Source organism: Ambystoma mexicanum, chromosome 10 (genome assembly GCF_040938575.1).
Source record: "Ambystoma mexicanum isolate Mex_15411 chromosome 10, UKY_AmexF1_1, whole genome shotgun sequence".
NCBI classification, from domain to species: domain Eukaryota; kingdom Metazoa; phylum Chordata; class Amphibia; order Caudata; family Ambystomatidae; genus Ambystoma; species Ambystoma mexicanum.
Genome location: NC_090932.1, coordinates 1,174,396,506 through 1,174,419,915, shown reverse-complemented (window position 1 = coordinate 1,174,419,915; position 23,410 = coordinate 1,174,396,506). Strand labels below are relative to the sequence as shown.

The 23,410-nt window shown below is 44.3% G+C and overlaps 1 protein-coding gene across 1 annotated transcript in view; it reads right to left on the bottom strand.

The window, feature by feature from the left end:
* Positions 1 to 23,410, bottom strand: part of LZTR1 (leucine zipper like post translational regulator 1) — a 692,494-nt gene that overhangs the window by 513,232 nt on the left and 155,852 nt on the right. Inside the window, exon 6 of the mRNA XM_069619129.1 lies at positions 21,963 to 22,046. Coding sequence (XP_069475230.1) covers positions 21,963 to 22,046 — 84 coding nt within the window. The remainder of the gene's footprint in view (positions 1 to 21,962; positions 22,047 to 23,410) is intronic.

The following is a 23,410-nucleotide window of genomic DNA, read 5'->3' as shown; positions in this document are numbered from 1 at the left end:
GAGATGCTGAACTAGTTATCCAATACTCGTCTAAAAAGGACTGCAGACTTTTTTTTGGACGTTAATGAATGTTCTGACGATTCTATTCCAAAGTATAATATCTTCCAAGAAATTTCCGATATCCTGGCAAACAGCGCACATTGTACCAATCTTTAAAACAGGTCTGAGATCTGAACCCTATAACTATCGCCCGATCTTGCTATTAGACACCAATAGCAAGATCTTCTCTGCAATACTCCTTCAACACCTAGAGAGTTGGGCTGTGTTTCATCTACCAGAATATCTAAATACCAGACTGGATTTCAAAAAGTGTACATCACTAAATGGCCTTATCCTTGGACATATCCAACAGTCTACTTGGGATACCCCAGATTCACACAAGGTTGGGGACCAAGCTCAAGAGTTGGGGGATTCCAAACACCCTTTTGGAACTTATCATAGGATTCCATACCAACTCTTCGGAAAAGATACTATTAAATAAAGATGGGGACATGTCCCCTAGTATTCTAACTGAGTCAGGACTTCGTCAGGGTTGTACACTTGCAGCATGTCTATTTAACTTATACGAGTATGACGCAAATGACTACCTGACTACCTAACACCTGTCCCATTAATAGCTCCCAAGGTGGGCTCGCAAAACATCTCCTGGCTCGCATTCGCTGACGATTTCCTCCTCTTTGATAAATTATGCGTTGGCGTGAGACGTTTATTAAAAGCATTTTCAAAATTCGGCTTTGATATTGGGCTTAATATTAATTCTAAAAAAACATGCATTTCAGCAGTATCAAGAAGCCAGAAAACATGGTTATGGGACGATACATGGATAATCCCATTTTGCCACATGATATACCTGGGATACCTGAATCAGCAACTCCCGGTATTGCCAATGTGAAGAAAGCGCTATATCAGAAGGAGACAATGCTAATCTCTCAAGCATTGGCAATACATAAAAAATATGGCTCCAATTCTACCTGTCCTACACTTTTACCTGGGCAAGGCAGTCCCAAAATTGATCTATGGCCAGGAACCGTTTTACAATTCAAATCTGAAATGCCTAGTGTGGGAAGGGAAGCTATGGCGGGCAGTATTAGGAGTTCCCAACTGTGTGCCGCTTGCAGCAATCAGATATGAACTGGGCCTATCTTCGATTGCTGTTAGGGTTGAATAGAATTTTCTTTCTTTATTTAGGAAACAAATTTTGTCTTTCGCCGATTGTCTGCATGCAAACTTGCATTGCATGAAACCATGCAGATAACGCGTAACAGGAAAAAACCTAACAATGTAATGTCAATTGGGACGCATTGTAGACAAATTCTCGGTCAAATTAATCTGAATATTGAAACCCTAATTCTAAATCCAGGTAAAGTAAAAGATAAACTACTAGATTTTGATTGGATTGTAAACCTTGAGAAATTTCAGTTATCCTACCATGTCACATATAAGTCATGAATATAAAAAAAGAGGTGAGATCACTCCATATCTTGTCAAGTTTCCCGACAAGCATTATAGGTGCACTTTCATGCAATTGCATTGGAACTTGCAGCACACAAAAGAAATTCTTGCACAACGCAGTATAATTGAATCTAAAGAGCTGTTTTGTCAATTTTGCCATTGTGACGGATCGGTTGAGTCAACAAGACATCTACTTTCCTTTTGTAAGGAATTGAACATAAAACGTGAATGCTACTTGACAAAAATGTAGCCCAATCATCAATGGGTTAATGAACAACAAATATGGCATTGATGCTTGAGTGGATGCAACACTTCTGACACTCTAGCCGTAGCTTCCTTTTTTAAATCTTTGAATTTGAATGATAGTTATGTTAATATGAATACTGAGATAGATATGGCAGTACTATAGTATGAAATAATGACTTCTGTGCTTTTATAAAAATATATATTTTATTTTTGATGTATAAGTAATAGAATATTTGATTATACATGATTGTACATGTTTTAGTGATTTTACTTTTCTTTCTATTGAGTAGTTTAAAGTGGTTTATATCTGTTCATTTAATTGTTAACTCTGTTATTTTGGTTGTCTTACTTTGGACTATTGCTTTGTTGGTAAAGGTTATTTAACCATAAACAATAAATAAAATAAAAAATGGTCTCACGTACCTATACAGCTGGATGACAACGAACAAGCTCAAACTGAACCCGGCCAAAACAGAAATAATGATCTCACCCCCAGAGGGCAATGGAACCAACTCAGAACTGGACTGGCCGTCCGGCATAGGAACCCAACCGGAGACTTCAAGTGTGATAAACAACACAGGATTGCTCATGGACAACGGACGATCTCTGGAACCACAAGTCAACACTATCACAAAGAAGTGCTTCTACCTCCCGAGACTACTCCGAGGGATGCTCATCCACCTCTCTTTTCCACACAGAACCCTTGCCAGCATTTTCTCGGTATCGTCAAGAATCCACTACGCAAACAGCCTCTACAACGGAATGCCTGAAATGCTCACCAAATAACGTCAACACATCCAGAACACTGCAGCAAGGATACTGAGATGAAGAGACCACACCACAGCAGCTCAGGAAGCCTACAAAAGAGCATTCAATTCAAGGCCATCAGCATTGCCCACAAATCTCTACACTGACAAGAAGCCGAATTTCTCCAGGCCAAGATCAGCCGCTACCAACTGGCAAGAGACTTAAGATCAAGCAACGACCTTCAAGACAAAACAATACGAAAAAAAAAGGAAATTCCGAGTACTGATTTCTCACACCTAATTGCTAATCTATGGAACACAATGTCAAAGGAAATTAGAACCACAGAAGACCACGTTGCTTTCAGGAAACGACTGAAAACATGGCTATTCAACTCTAGACACCAGCGATACCAATGAGGACCGAAGGTAAATCACCTAACCACCAACCCACCTCTACCCACTACTCCTCTCCTAACCATGAGTCACACTTAGACCTGCAAAGACTAGCCATGCCTCACATTAGACAGATCTGTGAAGACATGCCACGTGTCATATTTAGATAAATCTGGGAAGATTTAGTCGGTATACACGCATTTCACCGCAGTATTTTTCATCGCCGTTTTTATTTCGAAAAAAAACTCATCGTTTTTTTGGGGGGGGGGTTAAAAAATTAAATATATGGTTGTCGGTGTAAGGGAATAAAAAAAATAAAAAAAAACACGGGGGTTTGGGGGGTAACCCCCCCCCAAAATAATAAAACGATGAGTTTTTAAAAAAAAAAACGGCGATGAAAAAACCCCAGATGAAAAATATTGCGGCGAAATAACGTAGAACCATTTACTCATGTACCACACTAGATGTTATTATGTAGACTAAACATTTCACCGCTTTAGATAGATTGGGTAGATTAGCCACGCATCACTTTAGCTGTTAATCTTACAACACACAGAAGCGCAATTGAACCTAATAATTCTTGTTGCGCTAATAGGGACAAATGGGAGTAGCCAATGTGTTGCGCTCAGAGGAACATGTGGGAGGAGCTAGTGCTTAGAGTTCAGAGAGGTGTGTGGAGGAGGGGGTGACCAGTGTACTGAAGCAAGAAGACTTCGTGGGTACTGTTGAGTTGCAGCTTAATCCATGTAATCGCACAATGTTTGTTAAGAAAGTATGAGCAAGGATCCCAGCATTTGGTAGGCCTTTTAGCGCAATGAAGTGCGCCATTTGGTTAGAAGGTCCACGACTACCAGGATGGTATTATACCCGTTACAGGGAGGGAATTCAGTAATGAAGTCCAGGGATATTGTATGCCATGGGGAAGGTGGTACGGACAAAGGGCAAAGTAAACCTGATGGTTTCATTTTAGAAGTCTTGTTGCAGGCGCAGACATGACAGGTTTTGACAGATTGAATTGCGTCCGTTCACCACTTAGGCCACCAGAAATGTTGTTGAATTTTCACTAACGTTTTGGTGATTCCTGGATGACCAGCAGTTAAAGTGTCGGGGTAATTGTGCAGGACTTTGCATTGCATTGCCGGCTCCGGTATGTACAGATGCCCTTGATAGTAAGGTAGGCCATCTTCTATGGTTCTTTGAGGATCTTGGGAAACCCAAACCTGCAACTGTTCTGGCTTTAGTGATTGCTTGATTTCTGTGCATAACTGGTCTAATGGAAGCAACATGGAACTTGTCAAACCCAGCAATTTGCTCACTGGGATTATGGCCATGGGTTCTGGAGCTGCATGGGCATCTTTTCCTTCAAGGCTTCATCCAATGCGAGATAGGGCATCTGCCTTTCCGTTTCTGACTCCCGGACAGAATGTTAAAGTGAAGTGATATTCCGAAAAAAATTCCGCCCATCTAAGCTGACGTGGAGATTGTGCTTGTGCTGTTCACAAATATTGCAGATTACGGTGGTCATGATAAACAGTAATTGCATGTCGTGCGCCTAACAGGTGATGACGCCATTCTTTGAAAGCAGCTTTAATGGCAAGTACCTCTTTGTCGGTTATGGAATAGTTCAGTTCCACTGGGGAAAATATTTTGGACCAAAGCGCCACGGGATGCAATTGGTTGGTTGTTCGGTCTCTTTGAGATAGTACAGCTCCCATCGCTACACTGGAAGCATCAGTTTCAACTATGAATGGAAGCTCTGGATCTGGATGTTTCAAAACTGGCGCTGAGGTAAACTGCATCTTGAATTGTTTAAATGCTTGCTCAGCTTCTGCGGTCCAAGCAAAAGTCTTGTGCCTTCTAAGTAATGAAGTGATGGGATGTGCGATAGCCGAGAAATTGGGTGTAAATCGCCTGTAAAAGTTAGCGAATCCTAAAAAGCTCTGCACTGTTTTGACAGACGTAGGCGAGAGCCAGTTTAGGATTGCCGCCACTTTCCAGTTATTCAGTTGGATGCCTTGTGGGGTTAGTATGAAACCTAGGAGCTCTACCGAGGTTATGTGAAAATAACATTTCTCCAATTTTGCATACAAGTGGTGTTTGCAGAGTTTCACTAAGGCAGCTCTAACGTGATGCACATGTTCTTCAGTGGCGGAATAGATCAATATCTCGTCAATATAGACCATGGCGCAAACATCCAAAGGCTCTCACAGGACATCCATCATAAAGAACTGGAAGGCCGCTGGTGCATTGCACAAGCCAAAGGGCATTACAATATATTCAAATAGCCCGAACTTGGTGCGAAAAGCGGTCTTCCACTCATCACCTTCCTTTATGCAGACTAAATGGTATGCCCCGCGCAGGTCCAATTTGGTGTATATTTTTGCATTCTTTACCTAGTCTAACAGCACTGGAAATAAAGGCAGAGGATACCTGTTCTTCACAGTGATTTTATTAAGTCTTCTATAATCGATGAAAAATGTTAGGTAAGGGGTGAGTTAGTGTGGCAGGAGTTGGGAAGAGGGAGACTATACATCCGCCTTACAAGAGAATCCGTCAAAGAATTTGAGTTTATTTCCTTACAAGCTATTAAGTGAAGGCCTACTTGTCACCCAGTGGGTTGGAATGCAGCTGGAAGCTGGACCTTGCTGGGTGAGTTTGTTGCTCAGAGTACTCATGGCACAGGAGAAACCCTTTGCCGTACGCACTCTTCTTTGGTTGTAGGCAGGGGTTTTGCTAGATCTGGAGAATATTTTGGTTGTAGCCCCTGAGCTATCCGGGGCGACAACCAAAAGACCTAGGGCTGTAACACCCTGTGAGCCCCGCTAGCGACGTCTCCGTCTGTAGGCCAGAAGACTACCCATGTATACTCTTCTCTGTGCGCTGGCAATCAAGCTCCTAAAGCCACTGGGGCCTGAGGCTGTGCACGGACTTCAGCTGGGAGGACGCATAGTATTTTGAACTATGCCTTGTTATGGAAGAGAGGCTTTTTGAGATTACCCATAGTGTCCTTTTTAAGTTCCTCCTTCATTGTGGGTTAGAAGAGGGGGAGCCCATCAAAGAGGAGCTCCCATACCTTCTCTTGTACTTCTTGGAGGAGTTTGCGGCTTCTTAGCCAAGCAACCCTTCTAAGATCCAGTGCTAGGCAAACCCTCCTTATGGTCGCGTCAACATGCCCAGCAACGAACTACAGAATGTCGTGGGCAATGATGTCTGCCTCCCTTAGGCTGGCAAAAAATAGTTGTTTCCTTTCACTGGCTAGTTTCTGACACAAAGGTCTCAATTTCTCACCAGAAAGTATTTTTACATACAGCAAGGAGGAATCCGGGTTTGCTTGGTACAAATGAAGGGAACTACTGCTGTCGAACGTTATGTCCATCGTGTCTACAGCCTTTTCTTCTTTCACAGGGCGTGAGGGCAGTAATGAGAAAGGCTGAGGTAGAGAAGGATGGGTGTTTTCTCAGACACTGTGTTGGAAATGACCACCAATGTTTCTACAGGGGGAAAGGGGCCCGCTAGGAAATATTCCTCTTTTACCAACTTTCCCTCTTAGTCCTATGGAACCCCAAACTTGTTTCTTTTGTTTTTGAACGTGTCCTGACTTTTTGCAGGGAAATGAAGTGTTCAGCTTCACTCCCCTAGCATTTTGCTAATTTTCTTAGCGTGAAACTGATCAGCCCTTAAGACCAGTACTTTGTCTTTTTACCTTTTACCAGTTTGTTAACTTTTTAACAGTGCACAAAGCATCTTACAATGCAGTGCAGTGGGGATCTCACTTAGGATTTTTGGTAACTTTTATATTTGCCTAAAGATAAGCTGGTTTTTGCGTTATTTATAGTATGCACATTCGCGTTTACCACATATGGCTCCTGAACGTGGCTAGTGCCCTAAAATGGCCACGCCACAAGATTTGCACTTGTTCTTTGGCCATATTGTTGTTTGCCAAACTTTGTAAGTTAGGTTCTGTGCCATAGCAAAGAAATTATTGGTCACAAGTGTTATATAAAACAGAATGTTTATTGAATTTCAATATAATTCTAAGTTGGGGCGAGTTTGTGTCTGAGCCAACATTAACCTGGTGGTGGCACAAGCTAATGTTTCACCCTGTTGTGGGCTTTGTCAAGGCACAGCATTCCAAATAGGCAACATTAGAAATAAAGGATAGTACATTCATAACCCCATGTGAAGATTCACAGGTGGTAGTGGGTTAGTAGCATTGTGCTTGGCATTTGTGCATATCATTATTTCTCTCAATAATCAGTTATGGTTGGTACCCTCTGTTTAGTTCGTAGCAGCCTACGTTGACCAGAATTTCACATCTAATTGTTTACCAATATTCATAGATTCCTATATGGGATACATTACTCACCGTAATCATATTTCAGGTGCTCACATCTGCTTAGAATTACATGCTCTGCGTAGTCTGACATCTAGTGGAAGTCGCAGAGTATTACAAGATTTGTTTTCGAAAGTCGAAAACTTACGTCGACAGGGCATGACAATCCCTAGTGTGACGTGTACTGTACCCATGGGCCTTCACGTGTCAAGGTCTCTCAGATTGTTTGTTTCTGACACGAGGTTGCATGAAGTATAGCGTGAGTACAGATGTGATAAAGCAGAAACAGTGATAACCTAGAAAACATCTATGCGCCTTGAGTAATGTACCCCTTCTGGAGCTTGTGGATCTGCTTAGATTGCATGCTCTGCATAGATTAGCAAGCAGTATCTGGAGAAGGAGTTGGGAAAGGTAGAAGGTACAGCAGCAAAGAGATGTTTTAGGACCACGTGTCCCACCTGTGAATCTGCTTTAGAGTGTGTGTCAATAATGCAATGTAAACATATGGACGGAGCTCCATGCAGCAGCTTTGCATATGGCGTCCAGAGGGACGTTTGCAATGAAAGCCAAGGTAGTTCCTGTACCTCTGGTAGAGTGTGCTCTAGGTGTGAGAACTTTCTTGGATAGGGAATAGCAGAGTTGTATGCATTTGACTATCCATCTGGAGATGGCGCTTTTTTATTGATATGTGATCGCCTTCTCTACCAGGCGCTATGGAAACAAAGAGTTTTTCTGTTTTCCTTAGGGGTTTTGTTTTGTTCACATAGTACAAGACCGCCTTCCGTACATCAAGTTTATGGAGGCTTCTTTCTGATGAGTTTGATGGATTTTGAAAGAAGTTGGCAAGTTCTATGGATTGGTTTACATGGCACTTTGAAATTAACTTGGGTGAGAACCTAGGATGTGTTCAGAGGACAACCTTGTCCTAATGCATAATGAAAAAGGGGGCTTGTACCGATAAACCTGTAGCTCTCTAACTCGTTTTATGGAGGTGATCGCCACCAGGAATGCAGTTTTATAGGTAAGATGCTTTAGGCTGACCTTGTGCATAGGCTCAAAGGGTGGCCCTATGAGCTTGGAGAGCACAACGTTGAGATCCCAATCCGGGGGAGGGTTGGAAATTGGGGGCTATAGCCGCTTTACCCCTTCCACGTATACCTTCATGACAGGGACTTTCCACCAGGGCACCTTGTTCTGTGAAGTGGTGTAAGCCGTTGGGGCCGCTAAATGCACCTTTAGGGAATGAAATACTAGGCCGCAGTCTACTAAGTAAAGCATGTAGTGTAGAATGTTAGCTGGAGAACATTATAAAAAGGGATCAGTGATTGTGATGTGCACCATATCACAAATAATTTCCACTTATTAAAATAGCAGTGTCTAGCGTTGGGTTCTCGTGCCTCCTTGAGGATATCCATACACCTTTGTCGAAGGTTCACATGACAAACTATGACTTCAGGAGCCAAGCTGCCAAGTTCATTGATTGAGGGCGTGGGTGGAGGGATGCCCCTTTGGTTTGTGTCAACATGTTGTATGGGAACGGAAGCTTGATTGAGTCGCCCATCACCAGCTTGAACAGATGTGGAAATCAAGGCCATCTCGCCCACATAGGAGCAACCAGGATAAGGGTTACTTGTTCCTGGTGCATCTTGAGCACTATTCTGCTCAGCAGTGCCGTCTGGAGTCGCAGGCAGGGGTTCGGGGGTGGGGGGAGCATAAGCACATTTCCCTGACCAGTTCATCCACAGGGCATTCCCCTTACACCCTGGCTGGGGAAACCTGGACGCGAAGTCTGGCCATTGTGCGTTTAGCTTTGTGGCGAACAAGTGTAGTCGCGGGGTAACCCCATAGTGAGAATATTCTGTCTAGGATATCTCTGTCGAGTTGCCACTTATGTTCTTCTGGTAGAGGGTGTCTGCCAGAGAATTGAGTTCCCCTGGAACATGTTGAGATGTTAAGAACATGTCCTGCTTGAGTGCCCACTTCCATATTTTTTGGGATATATTGGACAGACTAAGAGTGTGTGTGCCTCCCTGCTTGTTCAGATAGAACATGGCCGTGGTGCTGCCTGTGAGGACCTGCACCGCTTGACTCTTGAGATGTTGTTGAAAGGCCTGAAGAGCCTTGAGGACTGCCAAGAGTTCGAAGAAGTTGATATGTCTTTGGGCAGTAGTGTGTGTCCACTGTCCGTGGGCTGTGTGGTGGAGGAAGTGGACTCCCACCCCATCCGGCGAGTGAGGCGTCGGTATTTAGGATTGCTTGAGCTGGTAGAGCGCAAAAAGGTTTTCCTATTAACAAGTTGTCCTTGGACTACCAGCTAAGAGCCTGAACCAGGGTTAAGGAAACAACCACTAGATCATCCCACTGTCCGCTTGCGCTAGACCACTGTTTCGCTAACCATTCCTGAATTGGACGCATGCGCGAGGAACTAAATAAATGCAAGAGGCCACCATCCTGAGCAAACACATTGCTTTGCATACAGTTATCTGGAGACCGACCTTGTATTGAAGTAACTGCAACAGCATCATTTGTACTCACCCCCACCCCCCGTTTGAGGGGAATGCCAGCTCCTCCTTTGGGTTTAGAATAGCCCCTAGAAATTGTTTTATTTGGCTGGGGACTAGACTTGATTTTTTTCTCGTTGATGGAGAAACTCAGATTGAAGAGAAGGTTTATTGTCTTTTGCGTATTTAATTTCCAAATATGAGGAGATTGTCCGGTGATTAGCCAGTCGTCCAGATAAGGGGATACTGGGGAGGACTTTCTGCGCAGGTGTGCTGCCACTACTGCAAGCACTTTGGTGAATACTCTTGGTGCTGAGGCGATGCGGAATGGGAGTACTAAGGTCTTTCTTTGGCACAAGGAAGTTTGTTGAATAAATACCCTTGTTTACCTCGTTCGCCGGGATGATCTCTATGGCCTCCTTGTCGAGTAGCACCTTTAGTCCCTCCAGCAGTATGGTTTGTTCTTCTGCTGTCAAGTTCTTCTGTCTCGGCGGGCGGTAGGGTGGTCTTTGGACCAGCTCGATACAATAGCCGCCTGCCACGGTGGACAACACCCACTTGTCCGATGTTATCCCCTCCCATGCATGGGTGAATTGAGTGATTCGGCCTCCTACTGGAGCGGCATGGGAGGGGACCTGAAACGGCGTGTCATTGTTTGGGAGGGGCTGAGCCTCTCCCAGGTGAAGGTCTGCCTCTAACTCTGCCCCTTTTATTCCCTCTTTGAAAGGTGGATGAGGAACCTTGGCCTGGGACTGGCCCCAGGACGAGGACTGTCCTCACTGAGAATAGCCTGAGGAGCGTTGTGCACCCTGGCCCGAAATCTCTAAGAGTTTGGGGAATCCTGTTGGGAATAAGGCCTGTTAGTTAACTGCCCAAGGGATTTAAGAGTGTCATACTCTTCCTTGGCACTCTTGAGGGCGTCCTCTATGGCCTTCCCTAATAATACATTTGGGTCCATTGGCATGTTTAAGAGGGTTGCTTGAGTCTCTAGCTTAAACCCTGACTGCCTAAGCCCGGCACGCCGCTTAATGAGCATTCCCTCCACTATGATGCGTCCTACGTTATCCGCCGCATCAAGATTGTTCTTCAGGATGTAGTTTGAGATTTGTTTGCCCTCTGAGATAGTTTTAAGTAGCTGAGCCTTTAGTGGTTCTGGAACGGTTTCTATTTGTCGTTCCAGGTCATCCCATTTGTGGCAGCCGTAACTAGCTAACAGTGTAGTATTGTTAGCAATTCTTGTCTGGTATGCTGCAGAGGAGGTGACTTTTCTCCCAAACGTATATATCTCTTCTTGCTCTCCTTGTCTTGCAGAGCTTTTGCCGACACCAGGGGAGTGCCTGCCCTTTTTCTGGTGGTAGTGACCACTACGGAATCTGGTCTGAGCTGGCCCCCAATATACAGGGGGGGGGTCAGTGGGCGCGGGTCTGAATAGCTTCTCCGTCCTTGGGTTGACCCGTCCTCGTAAGATTAGGCATTAGTAGGGATGGTTGGATGCGTCTCTGGTATAAACTGGTTGGCTGACTTCTTGTCCCCCAAGATATCTTCCAAAAAGTCCTTGTCGGCTTGTGTCTCCCAAGTGACGATATTGAAATGTTGCGCCGCCTTTAGTAGAAGTTCATTGTACTGGAGTTGGTGGTTGACCGGCAAACCTGCTACCGGCTGGTCCTGATGGCCTGTCGACTATACTATGTAAATTACATCGTCGTCGTGGTGGTCGTCGTTGTAAAACTGGTCTTGGCCATAGAGGTCTCCCTGAGACCCTGGGTCTGCTTGGTCGTCATAATATGAGTCCTGAGAGGGGTCTTGGTATTGAGAGGTCTCTTTGAATGCTGAAGGCGGAGTGCCTAGAGAAGTGGTGCTTGGCTGTGGCTCAAGGTGAGACTTTTTGGCAGGGGGTGGCTCTGCTGATGTCCCTGGCTCTGAAACAGGACATTCTGCCTAATATTTTATTAAATTGTTCTGGTGTAAAATGGCGTAAGGGTGGGAAGTCCAAAATGACAGGTGCCGGGAGGGAGTGACATCGTTAACAACCGTGGGCTGGGAGGGAGTGTTATCCTTATGGCGCATAGCCACAGAGAGGGAATCTATGGGGTTAGAAAACAGTCTAGGTGTCTTTTGGGGTAAAGGGCATCAAAACCTTGTGCATTTTCGGCGACCTTGCTTTGAGTTTTGAAGCACTGACGTGTTTCTTAATTATTGTTTCTATTTTCTTCAATTTCTTTGGGGACGCTGAAATGCCTTTCGCTGCCTGTTCTTCGGCACGCGAAACGAGGGCGTTTCTATATGCAGTGTCCGAACCGACCTTTGCTTTCGGTATTTGTGAACTGCCATGATGTGAAAGCGTGCGTAATGGACCAGAAGACAGTGAGGAACCTGAGGCTTTATCTCTGGTCGCCGCATGGGCCTTGACGCTCGATGGTGTTGCCGAGAGTCGGCCGTGGGGTATGTCCTTAGTGTTTTTCTGTTTGTGTGTGCCCTGGCCGCCGGGTGTCTTCTCCAAAACAGGACTGCCGGCCTGCTTCTGGGAGTCGGGTGCCCGCACTTGGGGTTCTGACGGACCCAGTTCGCCCTCCGGGTCACTCATGACCCCGAGACTGCCCTCGCTGGAGTCTTCCGTCATGTCTATGGAGGCCTCGGCCTGCATGGCGTGAGCGGGATAGCGTTTTGTCCACCGATCCTTTAGGATTTTAGGATGGAATAGCCGACAGGATTTACAATGCTTTTCGGCGTGATCCCTCGGAAGACAATGATTACAGACTTGGTGGGTATCCTTCCACAGGAATTTACGGTGGCATGAGGGGCAACATTTAAATAGAAGAAAGGGGATGATGGGATAGACATTATCTAAAAGAGGTCCGTATAAAAAACCATCCCTCTCTCTCCCTACTGTAATCGGCCGAAGTTCGAAGAGGCCCGTAAAGGCAGCGTCTGGTCGTCGATCGATTATTCGTTGACGATGTGGGTGTTCGTTAGGAGCCGTCGAGTGGTTGAGCAGTCATGCAACGAGGCAAACAACAAAGGAAAGGAAGACATTCTACAAGTACAACTTTAGTTAATTAAAAGGCATCAGCCTGGAAGAGCACTCTGCATTTGCGACAGACTTTGATGGTGGAAAAAAACAATCTGGAGGGACCTCGACACGTGAAGGACCATGGGTACAGTACACGTCACACTAGGGATAGTATTACTAAACGCGCCCTGTCGACATCAGTTTGAGTTTCGAAAACAAATCTTGTAATACTCTGACTTCCACTAGATGTTGGACTATGCAGAGAATGTGATCTAAGCAGATCCACAAGCTCCAGAAAAACAGATTGTATTTTTTTTTCACATAGATTATTTTACATGTGCATTTCGGTTAATGCTCATTATGAGTTTTCCTTTGAAGCACATATCTGCATCTTATTACAGGTGGGATCGCGTGTCCACCGATTGCACTCTTGGTGGCAACTGGTAGTTTCTTGGGTCTAGTCAAATAACTAGAGGGTCCATCATAACCCTCTAGTTATTTGCTGCATTAGACATTGGGTCCTGAATTTTCAGTGGCTTTAATATAGATTCTCCTGGTTAGGCATTGCAAGATCAGTGGGGTCAGGAATCTGGATGGTGGTGCCCCGTTGTGTGCAAGGGTTGCACTCTGCCCCTGGAACTGACCGGAAGAATCCTTGCACCCACAGCTCCTGACCATCTCTCACTGGAACCAACGGCGTGAAAACCCTACCTCAGAAACCCCAATTTGACCCATCTAGCCATCTGGGAAAACCAGAGTCAGGGGGTAAGTAAACGTATAGCATTTGCCACCCCCTCTTCTCCTTAGAATAAACATTGGTTATTCCGTTCCATTGCTTTTTGATCAGTGTCTAAAAGCAGCTGTACCTGAAAGATATAAACATAATTTAACCTACCACTAACGTTGTTGCTCATCTTCTCTGGAACATTCACCAATACAATCCTACTTAAGACACCTTCTGGGGAAAAGCTTTGTGACTGTCGAGCACAAAGCCCCATTCTTCATAACTGAAATTATGCACTTTTCTTGTGACTTGGTTCCATCTTACTGCATCACTTGCCTTCTTTTGTTGAACACATTATTTAATGCATTCCCAAGAACCTATGGTGACTGTTTATAATTGAGTGTTTAATATTATCACCTGCTTGTTCAATCTTCTAGTCTGTGTTTTGGGCCTAGAGTAAATATAGTATTTTTGTACTTACCAATTATTGTGTGCTTCACTGTGTGGACTCATTGTGAACCACTGACCCCACTCTCACACTCCTGAGAATAGCCATGACTGCTCTCCTCTGCTACCTTCACTTGGGTTTTGGCTTACCCCGTTTACTAGAAGTACGGTGACCTCCTAAAATCTGTCCACAGGCCACAATCTAGAAATCCATCTTAACAGGGCCCACACACAGTTCTCAGTTGGCAGCTGCTGCTAGAGAGCGTACATTTGGTTGTCAGTAGGAGCCACATTATGTCGCTTACCTCACATTTTCCTGGCCTCCCTTTTTAAGTCGGCATAACGAGGAATCCCACTTTTGTCTATCTTGCATGACAAGATGCCAGCCAGCTGGTCTGCAGCCTGCGAGGTGTGTCAGACAGGGGAAGCGTCAGAAACTCATCACATCAGCAATGCGCGTTTAATTGAATAGGGAGTTTCATCTTTCTCTCTCCTCCTCCACAGTCTCCAAAAGAGAGCTTGATGAGGAGGGTTCATCCTTTCTTTAAACCGTAACCTCCCTGGGAGGGTAGGTTTCAGAACCCAGGTAAGGAGCCAGCGCAGAAGCAGGGCCCACTGCTAGAACAGGCCCGATCATGGTTACCACAGACATTACAGAAGGTGAAATGGATTTGGTGAGGACTTCCATGATAATAACCTTAAAAAGCATCTCACGGCCAGAAATCGGCTGTCATGGTGTGCTTTAGGGTGAAGCCTCCCTGAGGTTTTCAGCTATCTTCTGTAAGGGGGAGTTAATCCCTAGAATGGATTATTTTGATTACCTGGGGTGAGATTTTGATCGAACATTGGGGCTAAGGCACATGTCGAGAAGCAGGCCCTAAGATTCAAACAGATGATTGGGGGGTAGCCAGAGCTTTGGGATCGTTTAAAACAAAGCCAATCGAGCTGGTACTAGAAGTTTTTCATGACAAAGCCTCTGTGGCAAGATATGATATTGCGGGGATTCGGCAAAATTTAACCTATCCAGGTGATTGAGAACAGCTTTTTTAAGAGCAATTTGGAGTTAGCTGGTGTTAAAATGGATTTCTAAAGTCTGACCTGTTGGGCAGAGGTTTAGGAGGCCACCCTACTTTAGTGGAACAGGGGAACCTTCTAGATAAACAGACCCATCTACGGTAGCTTGACAGGCGGTCAAGGCTAAGTCTTAGGAGGGGTGTGAGTGATCGGGAGCACAATGAGCACAGAAAGTAAAACTCCACAGATTGCTCTTAGACAGATGTATATGAATAATACATTATAGGCCTTTATAACAAAACACGATTAAACCACAGTATGAAGAAAACAGTGACCACACACGCTTATTCACTATGTAACATATATACAAGATGTATTTAGCCTAATGCTGATGAAAGGGGAGAAAATAACCAAAACCTGCAACAGAAAGGGTTAAGTTCAACAGAGATATCAAATTAGGCAGCTCTTCGTAGTCCATCCCTAATTTATGTAGTCCAGTCCTAAGAAGTGAGGAGCCTTGTGCTCAAACTACAGTAGTGCTTTATCAACACGCGGTCGTGCGTGAAGCGAAAAGCAGGTTCTCTTCAGGGACCTGTAGCTGCTCAGGAAGGGGCTTGATGCGATGAAGAATAAAGTCCTACTCCTTGGGGAGGTCTACCCTTGCTGACAAAGCAACATTCAGAGTTCGGGAATAGCTGGTAAGCACAGGCTAGCCAACCCAAGGTGAGTATCTTTTAAGGGATTCTCGTGCGTAAAAACAGATGATGTGCCAGGGGGCCACTAGGAAGTGATGAAAGTACTCACTGACCCTCGACACAGTCCGGGCCAAACTTTGGCAGTCTAGTCCACTTTGCTCGTAGGTTTCAACCCTGCAGTTACAGGACGCCCCCACTCTCAGTGGCTGCGGGACGGGGCGACTGCGGGGCGGGACAGCAGCCTTTTCTTAGCTCTGGAAGAAAGGAGAAGGATAGATCCGGTGCAGCACATTTCGGGACATGGTAGGGCAGGTCTGCAGGCCCTTACACCGAAAGTCACCACAGCGGAGCGACACAGGGACCACAAATGCTTGCAGCGTGGCGCACTCTCATAAATCACGATCCAGTGGAGCCAGGACAAGTGTTGGTGGGAGAGGACCCAAGACCACAGGCAATCGATTCCCAAAGTCTCGAATCTCAACTCGGGACAGCAGCGTTCCTGGACGGTACTCTGGGTTCAAGCTGGACAGTTCACTGGATGGCCCAGGAACACTTCTGAAGGGGCTCTTTGCGAGGTAAGTAGGAAGTGCAGAGAGTAGTTGCCACTATTCTAAAGGGGCGACGCGCCCTTGCAGGCCTTCTTGGTATGATGCAAAAGCAAGGGTCCGACGGACAAAAGCGGGGTCAGGGTGCCAAACCTTCCAAGCAACCATCCTAGCAAGACACTGGCAGTTCCTTGAGTCTAGTCTTTCATTAAGGATGCTTGGTTCAGTCTGTAGTTCAGTGTGAACTTTTGACCTGCAATGGAGGCAGAGCCCTTCTCTTATCCAAGATTCGTTTTGCACTAAAATCTCAGATAGCCAATAGAAGATCTGCTTGCTTGCATGCACGCCAGGCATCTGCCTATCGTGGCCCATTGGATGCATTTTCTTTAAATGGTAAAGGGTTTAGTTTAATAAAAATGAGTTTTAAAGGTACTCCAGTTTATTCGGGGTAAGAGCGTCCCTGGAGTTTATGAGACCAGCCAATATAAAACATTCAATCATCACGTCCCCTGGTTTGCAGAAGCTGAGCTGGGCACAGCAGTCGTCTCAGCGCATTCTTGTTTCTAGGGCAAGTTTTAATTGTATTCATTTAAGAGATGTGGTGGTGGCTTGGCCTAAGGGGAAAGTGGATCAATCATGTGTGCTCCTTGGGGCGCTTAAAGAAGACTTGGCACATTTTTTTTCTGCCCTGCCTTTTCAGTGATCAGGGAGCACACCTTGAAACCAGTTTTGCAGGGATTAGGTTTTCAATGTTATGAGCCAGCAATACATTATTATTTAATTTAATGTGATCTAGTTTAAAAAAACATACATACACATAGGCACACATATCATAAAAGAAACAATTCTTGTTCCCTGTAGGTGTATTACCCCACTCTAAAGGAAAATATATGGTTAAATATCAAAACATGTTAAAAAATAAACTAGTTCAATCAATGCAGTCAATCCCTTGTCATATGAATTGCTACTTTTCGGGTCAATGTCAATGAGACTCACTAATAGAACAAATAGTTCAGATCTGCTGGGGCAATTAATAGTCTTATTAAACACTCTGAAGGCAAATGGGCCCATCACCTCGTGAAACGACTACAAAGGCATTACTACACTGCGATTTCCATTGTTTATTTTATTGCTGGCCATAATCCATACTATATATAAAGCTAAGTGGAGACTAGCATTCAGAGTATTAAGACACTGATACCAAAACTTGTCTTTCTTAATGTGATCCAAGTTGTGAACATATCTGCCATAATGCTTAATGTAAATTGTGCCCATCATGGGGCATAGCATTAGGATATGTCTTATAGTTTCTGGTATTTTTACAGATTCGACAAAAACATTCAATTTTGGGCACCACACGCTCGGGGCCTTTTACCATCATCACTGAAAGGTGATCAATTCTCAATAACAATAAAAAGAGCCTGGAGATTGTCTGAGGGGCAGAGGTTTAAATACTCTTAAGCCTTCTTATACGTATACAATATACGTGTGACGAATCTATAGCTCCTCAGGCCATCCAAGTGCTCGTAATTGTTTTGCCAGTCCTACACCTTCAGACGCTCTCCCAACTGATATTTCAAATACTCAAAGCCTTCGCCCCATTTGGGAGTCCAACCTATTGCTTTAAACAATATAGTGATTTCTGTCGCCATCTTAGACTGTTTTTTCCCGTAGATGTCCACTCTAATAGTTGACAACAGCAAATTGGAGGGTTATTATAGATTTTTATATAAAGTTCTGCCCTCTTCCTTAATACCATGGATTTCAAAGACAATAGACCAAGTTCCAGTCGAAGGATAGCCATCGGTATCCCCTGCGGTAAACCCAGAAGCTACCTCCAGAACTTGCCTTATATTATCTGAAGCCAATCCAAGTTTATATTAACCAAAGCCTCAAGACCATACATTACCATGGCTACCAGGGATTGGATGTACAGCTGGCTTACTCCCCAGATGGAAGAGCCGCTCTGGTTACGCAAAAATTGGCAAATCATGGTTGTTAGTTGCGCAGATTTTGTTTTACGTGTTTGTATGCAGGTGTCAAAGTTTCCCTTGGAGTCGAATTCTACGCCTAGGTATCTATATGTATAAGCGTATTGCATTTCGTGACTTCTTACATTCATACAGGGGCGACTAATTTTCCCATGGGCATATAAAACCACTTCCGTTTTATCATGGTTTATTACTAATTCATTGATTTCTGCATACTGCCAGAGCCGTTCTGCTGATCGAAGCAGTCCGCTTAAAGTATGATCAAAAATAACAAGATCGTCGGCATAAGCCATTACCAAACAATGCTGGGTGCCCAATTTAGGAGGACAGTTCTGTGCAGCCCGAATGAATTCAGGGATGTCAGATACAAACAGATTATACAATGTTGGTGCAGTAACACATCCCTGCTTTACCCCCTGTTTTGCTTTATGGGCCTAGTGATTGTTCCTCCCCTGTTCAGTCGAAGCTGGACTGAGGTATTACTATGGAGAAGCAGCAAGTAGTGAAGCAGCCCTTCAGGGCAAGCCATTTCCTTTAACTTCAACCATAAGTTCTTCCTATTAACAACATCAAAGGCCACCTTAAAATCAACATATAATGCATACAAGGGTGGGTTATTAGGTTGTAATGCTTTGTCTCTCAGGTTATTCATGACAAATAGGTTTTGGGATGTGGAGTATCCAGCTCTGAATCCGCTCTGAAAGCGATCCAACACCCCGATTCCGTCTGCCCAGGATTGCAATGTCTGTAGTAAAAAAGAGGCAAACATCTTGCCAGAACAGTCGAGCCTAGACAGTAGTCTGTAATTCCCCAGGTCAGATCTATTCCCCTTTTTTAATACGGGCACTAATATTGCAGTCTGCCAAGTCTCAGGTATTCTCCCCTCTCATTACCTTTTCAATCAATATTTTTAGCAAATTAGCCCAAAATAGGGGGTTATTTTTCATTACGATATTAGAGAGGCCGTTTGGTCCCGGAGTACGGGATGATTTAAGTTTGCCAATATTGTCAATAAGTTCTTCCAAATTCATTGAGAAAGGGGGGGTGGACATTCATTACTGCAGTTGAAGATTTAGCAGGCTCCACCTCTTTCTCGTTGCGTCTCTCTAGGAAACCCACCCATTTGTGAGCGCTTATGGGGTTTATTTGTGGGATTTCCCTACTACCCCTGGCCTCCCCAAGGAGAGCCCATATATTCTGCGTGTTTCTAGTACACATGACTTTTACAGTGTTTTGCCAACGTTCAAGCTTTTTTGTTCTCTTCCTTTGTTTCGACCAAGACCAATATTTGTTCTTTAGTTCTCTGATCTTACTATGTATAGCGATCAGTGACCTAGTGATACTGTGTATTTTACGTATTTCACTCTTACGTTTAGCATCGCATATTTGTCATAGAAAGGCGTAGGGTCAGTTTCTCTAATCGCTAGCAATGACTTTTTAGTGGAATATTTCCCAGTGAAAGTGCAAATCCACTTTTCCATGTCTTCAAGTGATATGGAATTGAACAGACTACAGAACTTTATATCTCAGACTTTAATGTACTGGCCAGCTCTTAGTATGTTCTTTTCAGACCACACAAGTCACGTGGCTGAATGATTGACTAGGGTATAGCCTGTCTGGATAATCTCCGGGGACTGGATAGTGTTTTGCATAGTCATACTCAGAGCTTGATGGTCACTCCAATCATTATTTAGAACTTTCATATCTTTAACCATTGAAGCGACCTCTCCACTTGTGAAGATATAGTCAAGAGAGCTGCATGCCACTCCCGCCCTCCAAGTATATTTCTCTGGGTGGTCACGGAGTGTACGCCCATTGATGATTTTGAGGTCCCAGCCATTAAGAAAACTCAATCATCCCTCTCCCTCCCTATCTTTACAGTTATGTTCCATGAGGGAGAATGGATGTAATGACTAGTTATTGACAGTTCCTCTTCCCCCTTTGATTTGACAGTTGAAATGGCCAGCAAGTATGACAAAGTTACTTTTAGCTTCACTCTTCCAAATACTCATCAGCAATACATTGGGCCTCATTACGACCCAGGCGGTAAGTTACCCCCTGGGTCGTACGTTTACGCCATTGTGGTTGGCGGACTTACCGCCCCATTCCGAGGTTGGCGGGGCGGTAAGTCCCCAATCCCCATTTATGCTCTGTCCAGTGAACTTGCATCACAAATGTGTGCACAATTGGGGCTTGCTTTGGGCAGGTGGGACTGGTGGATCCTGCTTTGAAATTGACAGGACCGGACGCTCACTTTCCTCAGTGTACCTGTACTGAACAGTAGAAATGTGCGTGGTACAGTACTTGTTGCGAGGTGCCGGCATCCGTGCAAGCCACAAATTAAAATGTAAGGGTGGAAGTCGTTGAGATTCAGGCTGAACCTTCCCTGTTTTTCGTCTTGTGCCATGCTGTATAGCGGCATACTGGAGAGCCTCTTCTCCATGTTCTGTGGCACGATCCTTGTAAAGTGGCGCGTGTGTTTAGGTCTTAGAACCTGAACATCTCTGGCATGCCTGACACACCCTAGGGGGTTGCCATTATCCCTCCCATGCGCGCACAGGGTAGCATTTTTGTGCTTTTTGCATGGAAGGCAGGTGGCAAGTAGCAGAGCCAGGGTGCAGTTCAGCAGAACTTGCAAGGTTAGGAGTAATTTCCATTCTGGGGCGCAGTGTACCTTGCGAGTCATATAAGAGACCTCAGACCAGGGTCTGGTGGCTACCGCTTGGTTCGGTCAGAATTACTCCCCTCACACAGAGAAAGGCCTGGCAGGGTGTCTCCCCACATAAGGTGTCCTGGAGAAAAGTGGTTGACTTACCTTGGTCTTCAATATGATGAAATTAACTATGTCCTGACGAAGAGCAGTCCCAAGCACCTGCTCCCTCCCATCACAAGCATCCTGAGAATAAGCTGCACATGTACAAGTGCGACATGTGTGAGGATCGCAGGCAAAAAAGGCAAAAGACTGTGCACAGCCACAATGCAACAGTCGGTTTCCATCTGACATGGTAAAAGACTTACGGTTGGGCAGATTAAATTGGGGAAAAGTCAAATGGGTGCATGGCCATGTGTGCACCTTCGCTAGGGATGTGCTGAAATGTTTTTCATTCTGCTGCTTTGCAAAACGCTCTGGTCCAATTCCTGTTTCCAAGGACGTTCCAAAAGAGTGAATGAAATTGGACAGGACGCAAGAGTAAACTCTATAAACAATATCGAAAAGCATTGCAAACTCGAATCATGAGCCTTTATCGTGAACATTTAGCGACTTGTTTGAAGTTATTGCCATCAAAGATTATTGTAGAAAGCAACTGTATCACACTGCAGAATAGTTTCTGCAAAAAACATTTAAAGAGTATATTTTAACATGTAAACTGTGCAGAGATTCTCTTATTGTGTGTTGTTGTATTCAACTAGTGTTCCTTTTCTCCACCCTACTCCCCTCTTGACTATTTTTCTGCAATTACCCATTGGAGAACCAGTACAAATATTGAGAATCCCTGCTACCAGGGTGTGGATTGATCTTCCGGAAGGATAAACATATGGTCTACTAAACGCCCAACAATGACTCTGTCCAAAAAGACTAACAGGTTCACACAAAATAGATACCAAATGGAAAGGTCAACAGCACATTATGGCCCAAAATCTTTTTTTACTTCAACGGACTACACAAATACAAAAATGGGTGCTGAAAGGGACTACTAAATATAAGTAAATTGACTTGTCACTTTTCCTTGTAATTCTTTCTCACTGAAAAACACAGATCACCAATGCCACCTTCAAAATCTTCTCGTTGCAGGAGGTAAGCTTCAAAGTGTTTGGCTAATTAGTTTAACAGTACAACATTGAAAATACTTTTCTCGCCACCTACCTTGCATTTCCATCATATCCAGCAAAGATCCAAAGTTTGTCATTGTATACGGTTGCTCCATGAGCTGATCGTGCAACAGGCAGTCTGCAAAAGAAAACAAGTAATTTTTTTAGTTGGTTATTGGTTTACCTCTACAGATCACAAACTGTATTTTTGTTCAATCTGTAGATGGAATCGCAGAGTGATTTGAGGGCAACCTGGCAGACCTGGATTACCAGTGTGCAGAGGACACCTAGCTTTTTCCAGAAAGGCTGTCTCTGTCTTGGAACAGAAGATCTGTGGCTCTGCCTAAAGTAAATTAACAATTGGGAGTACAGCAATTAACTTAATTAAATGCTACCAAAGCGGTGTTGTTCTTGAATATGAACAATGTGCTTCCTGTCCAGGGAGTTGATCATTGATTTTGGCACCCACATCTTTTCCAACTCAGCAAAATCATTGTGCTTCATCCTGGATGCTTCTCTCTGGCTAGGAACTTTACATGTTAAAAGTAGTATAAAGGTATAATTTCAATCTCTTTTCCCTTAAAACTATAAAGCCATTGAAGCCGACAGACCATTTAAGTCTGTTGACTGAATGTTCTGCTGACCTAAATGCTCAGGATGGCAACTGGGCATTTACAAGACCACTCTATCACAAAGACGTGTGCTACAGGCCGCACCCAGGCAATAATTGGAGTAAAATGGGTACAATCAGATCAGTCCAGTATACCTCTAAATTCAATTTTAATGGCTTGGCTTGCTTCTAAAGCAGTACACCTGTTTATTCCACTATATTTGTCTGGCAAATAAGGTTTTTAGACACTTGTAGGGGTTGAGGTACCCGGAGGGTCTCATGTGTATAGTACTACATTACAGATATTGCAAGCCCCAAGCTTTTGTGGGGGAACGGAATAGTGTTGGAATTTGATTCCTTCAGAAGACAGATAAATACATCTTTTTAGCCATTAATTGTTATACCCCTGAGGTTTGCTTTTTGGTTTCATTTTCTGTTTCACTGCTTTTTTGTTAGTTATATAGCGATGAATGTAGCACTACAAGGTGGTTCGACAACTAGTTTGGGACTGAATAAAATTAAAATAAATCAGTACATTCAATAAACTTCAGTGCAAGATGGCAATTATCCGATTTCATCAGATATTAACTTCCGTCAAGTCCAGATAAAGGCGCAAGGTGTTAGCAGAAGGTTTTAGAGATTATGTTGGTTACTAGCACATCAATTTACACTGTAGGCTGTCTCAAAACTCTAACTGCAAAGAGGAGATACGGAGTAAAGAGGGTGCAGGTATTGGGGTGACTGGCAAAAGGGGGCAGGAAAGGCGGTGGCCTAATATTATTACTTTCCTATGTTCTTGAAAGGAACGCGCACACAAGTTAAATAGATAAACTATGCCACTATATCAGCATTGAATGGAGGCACATATACTTCAAGACCCTGCCAGCACAATG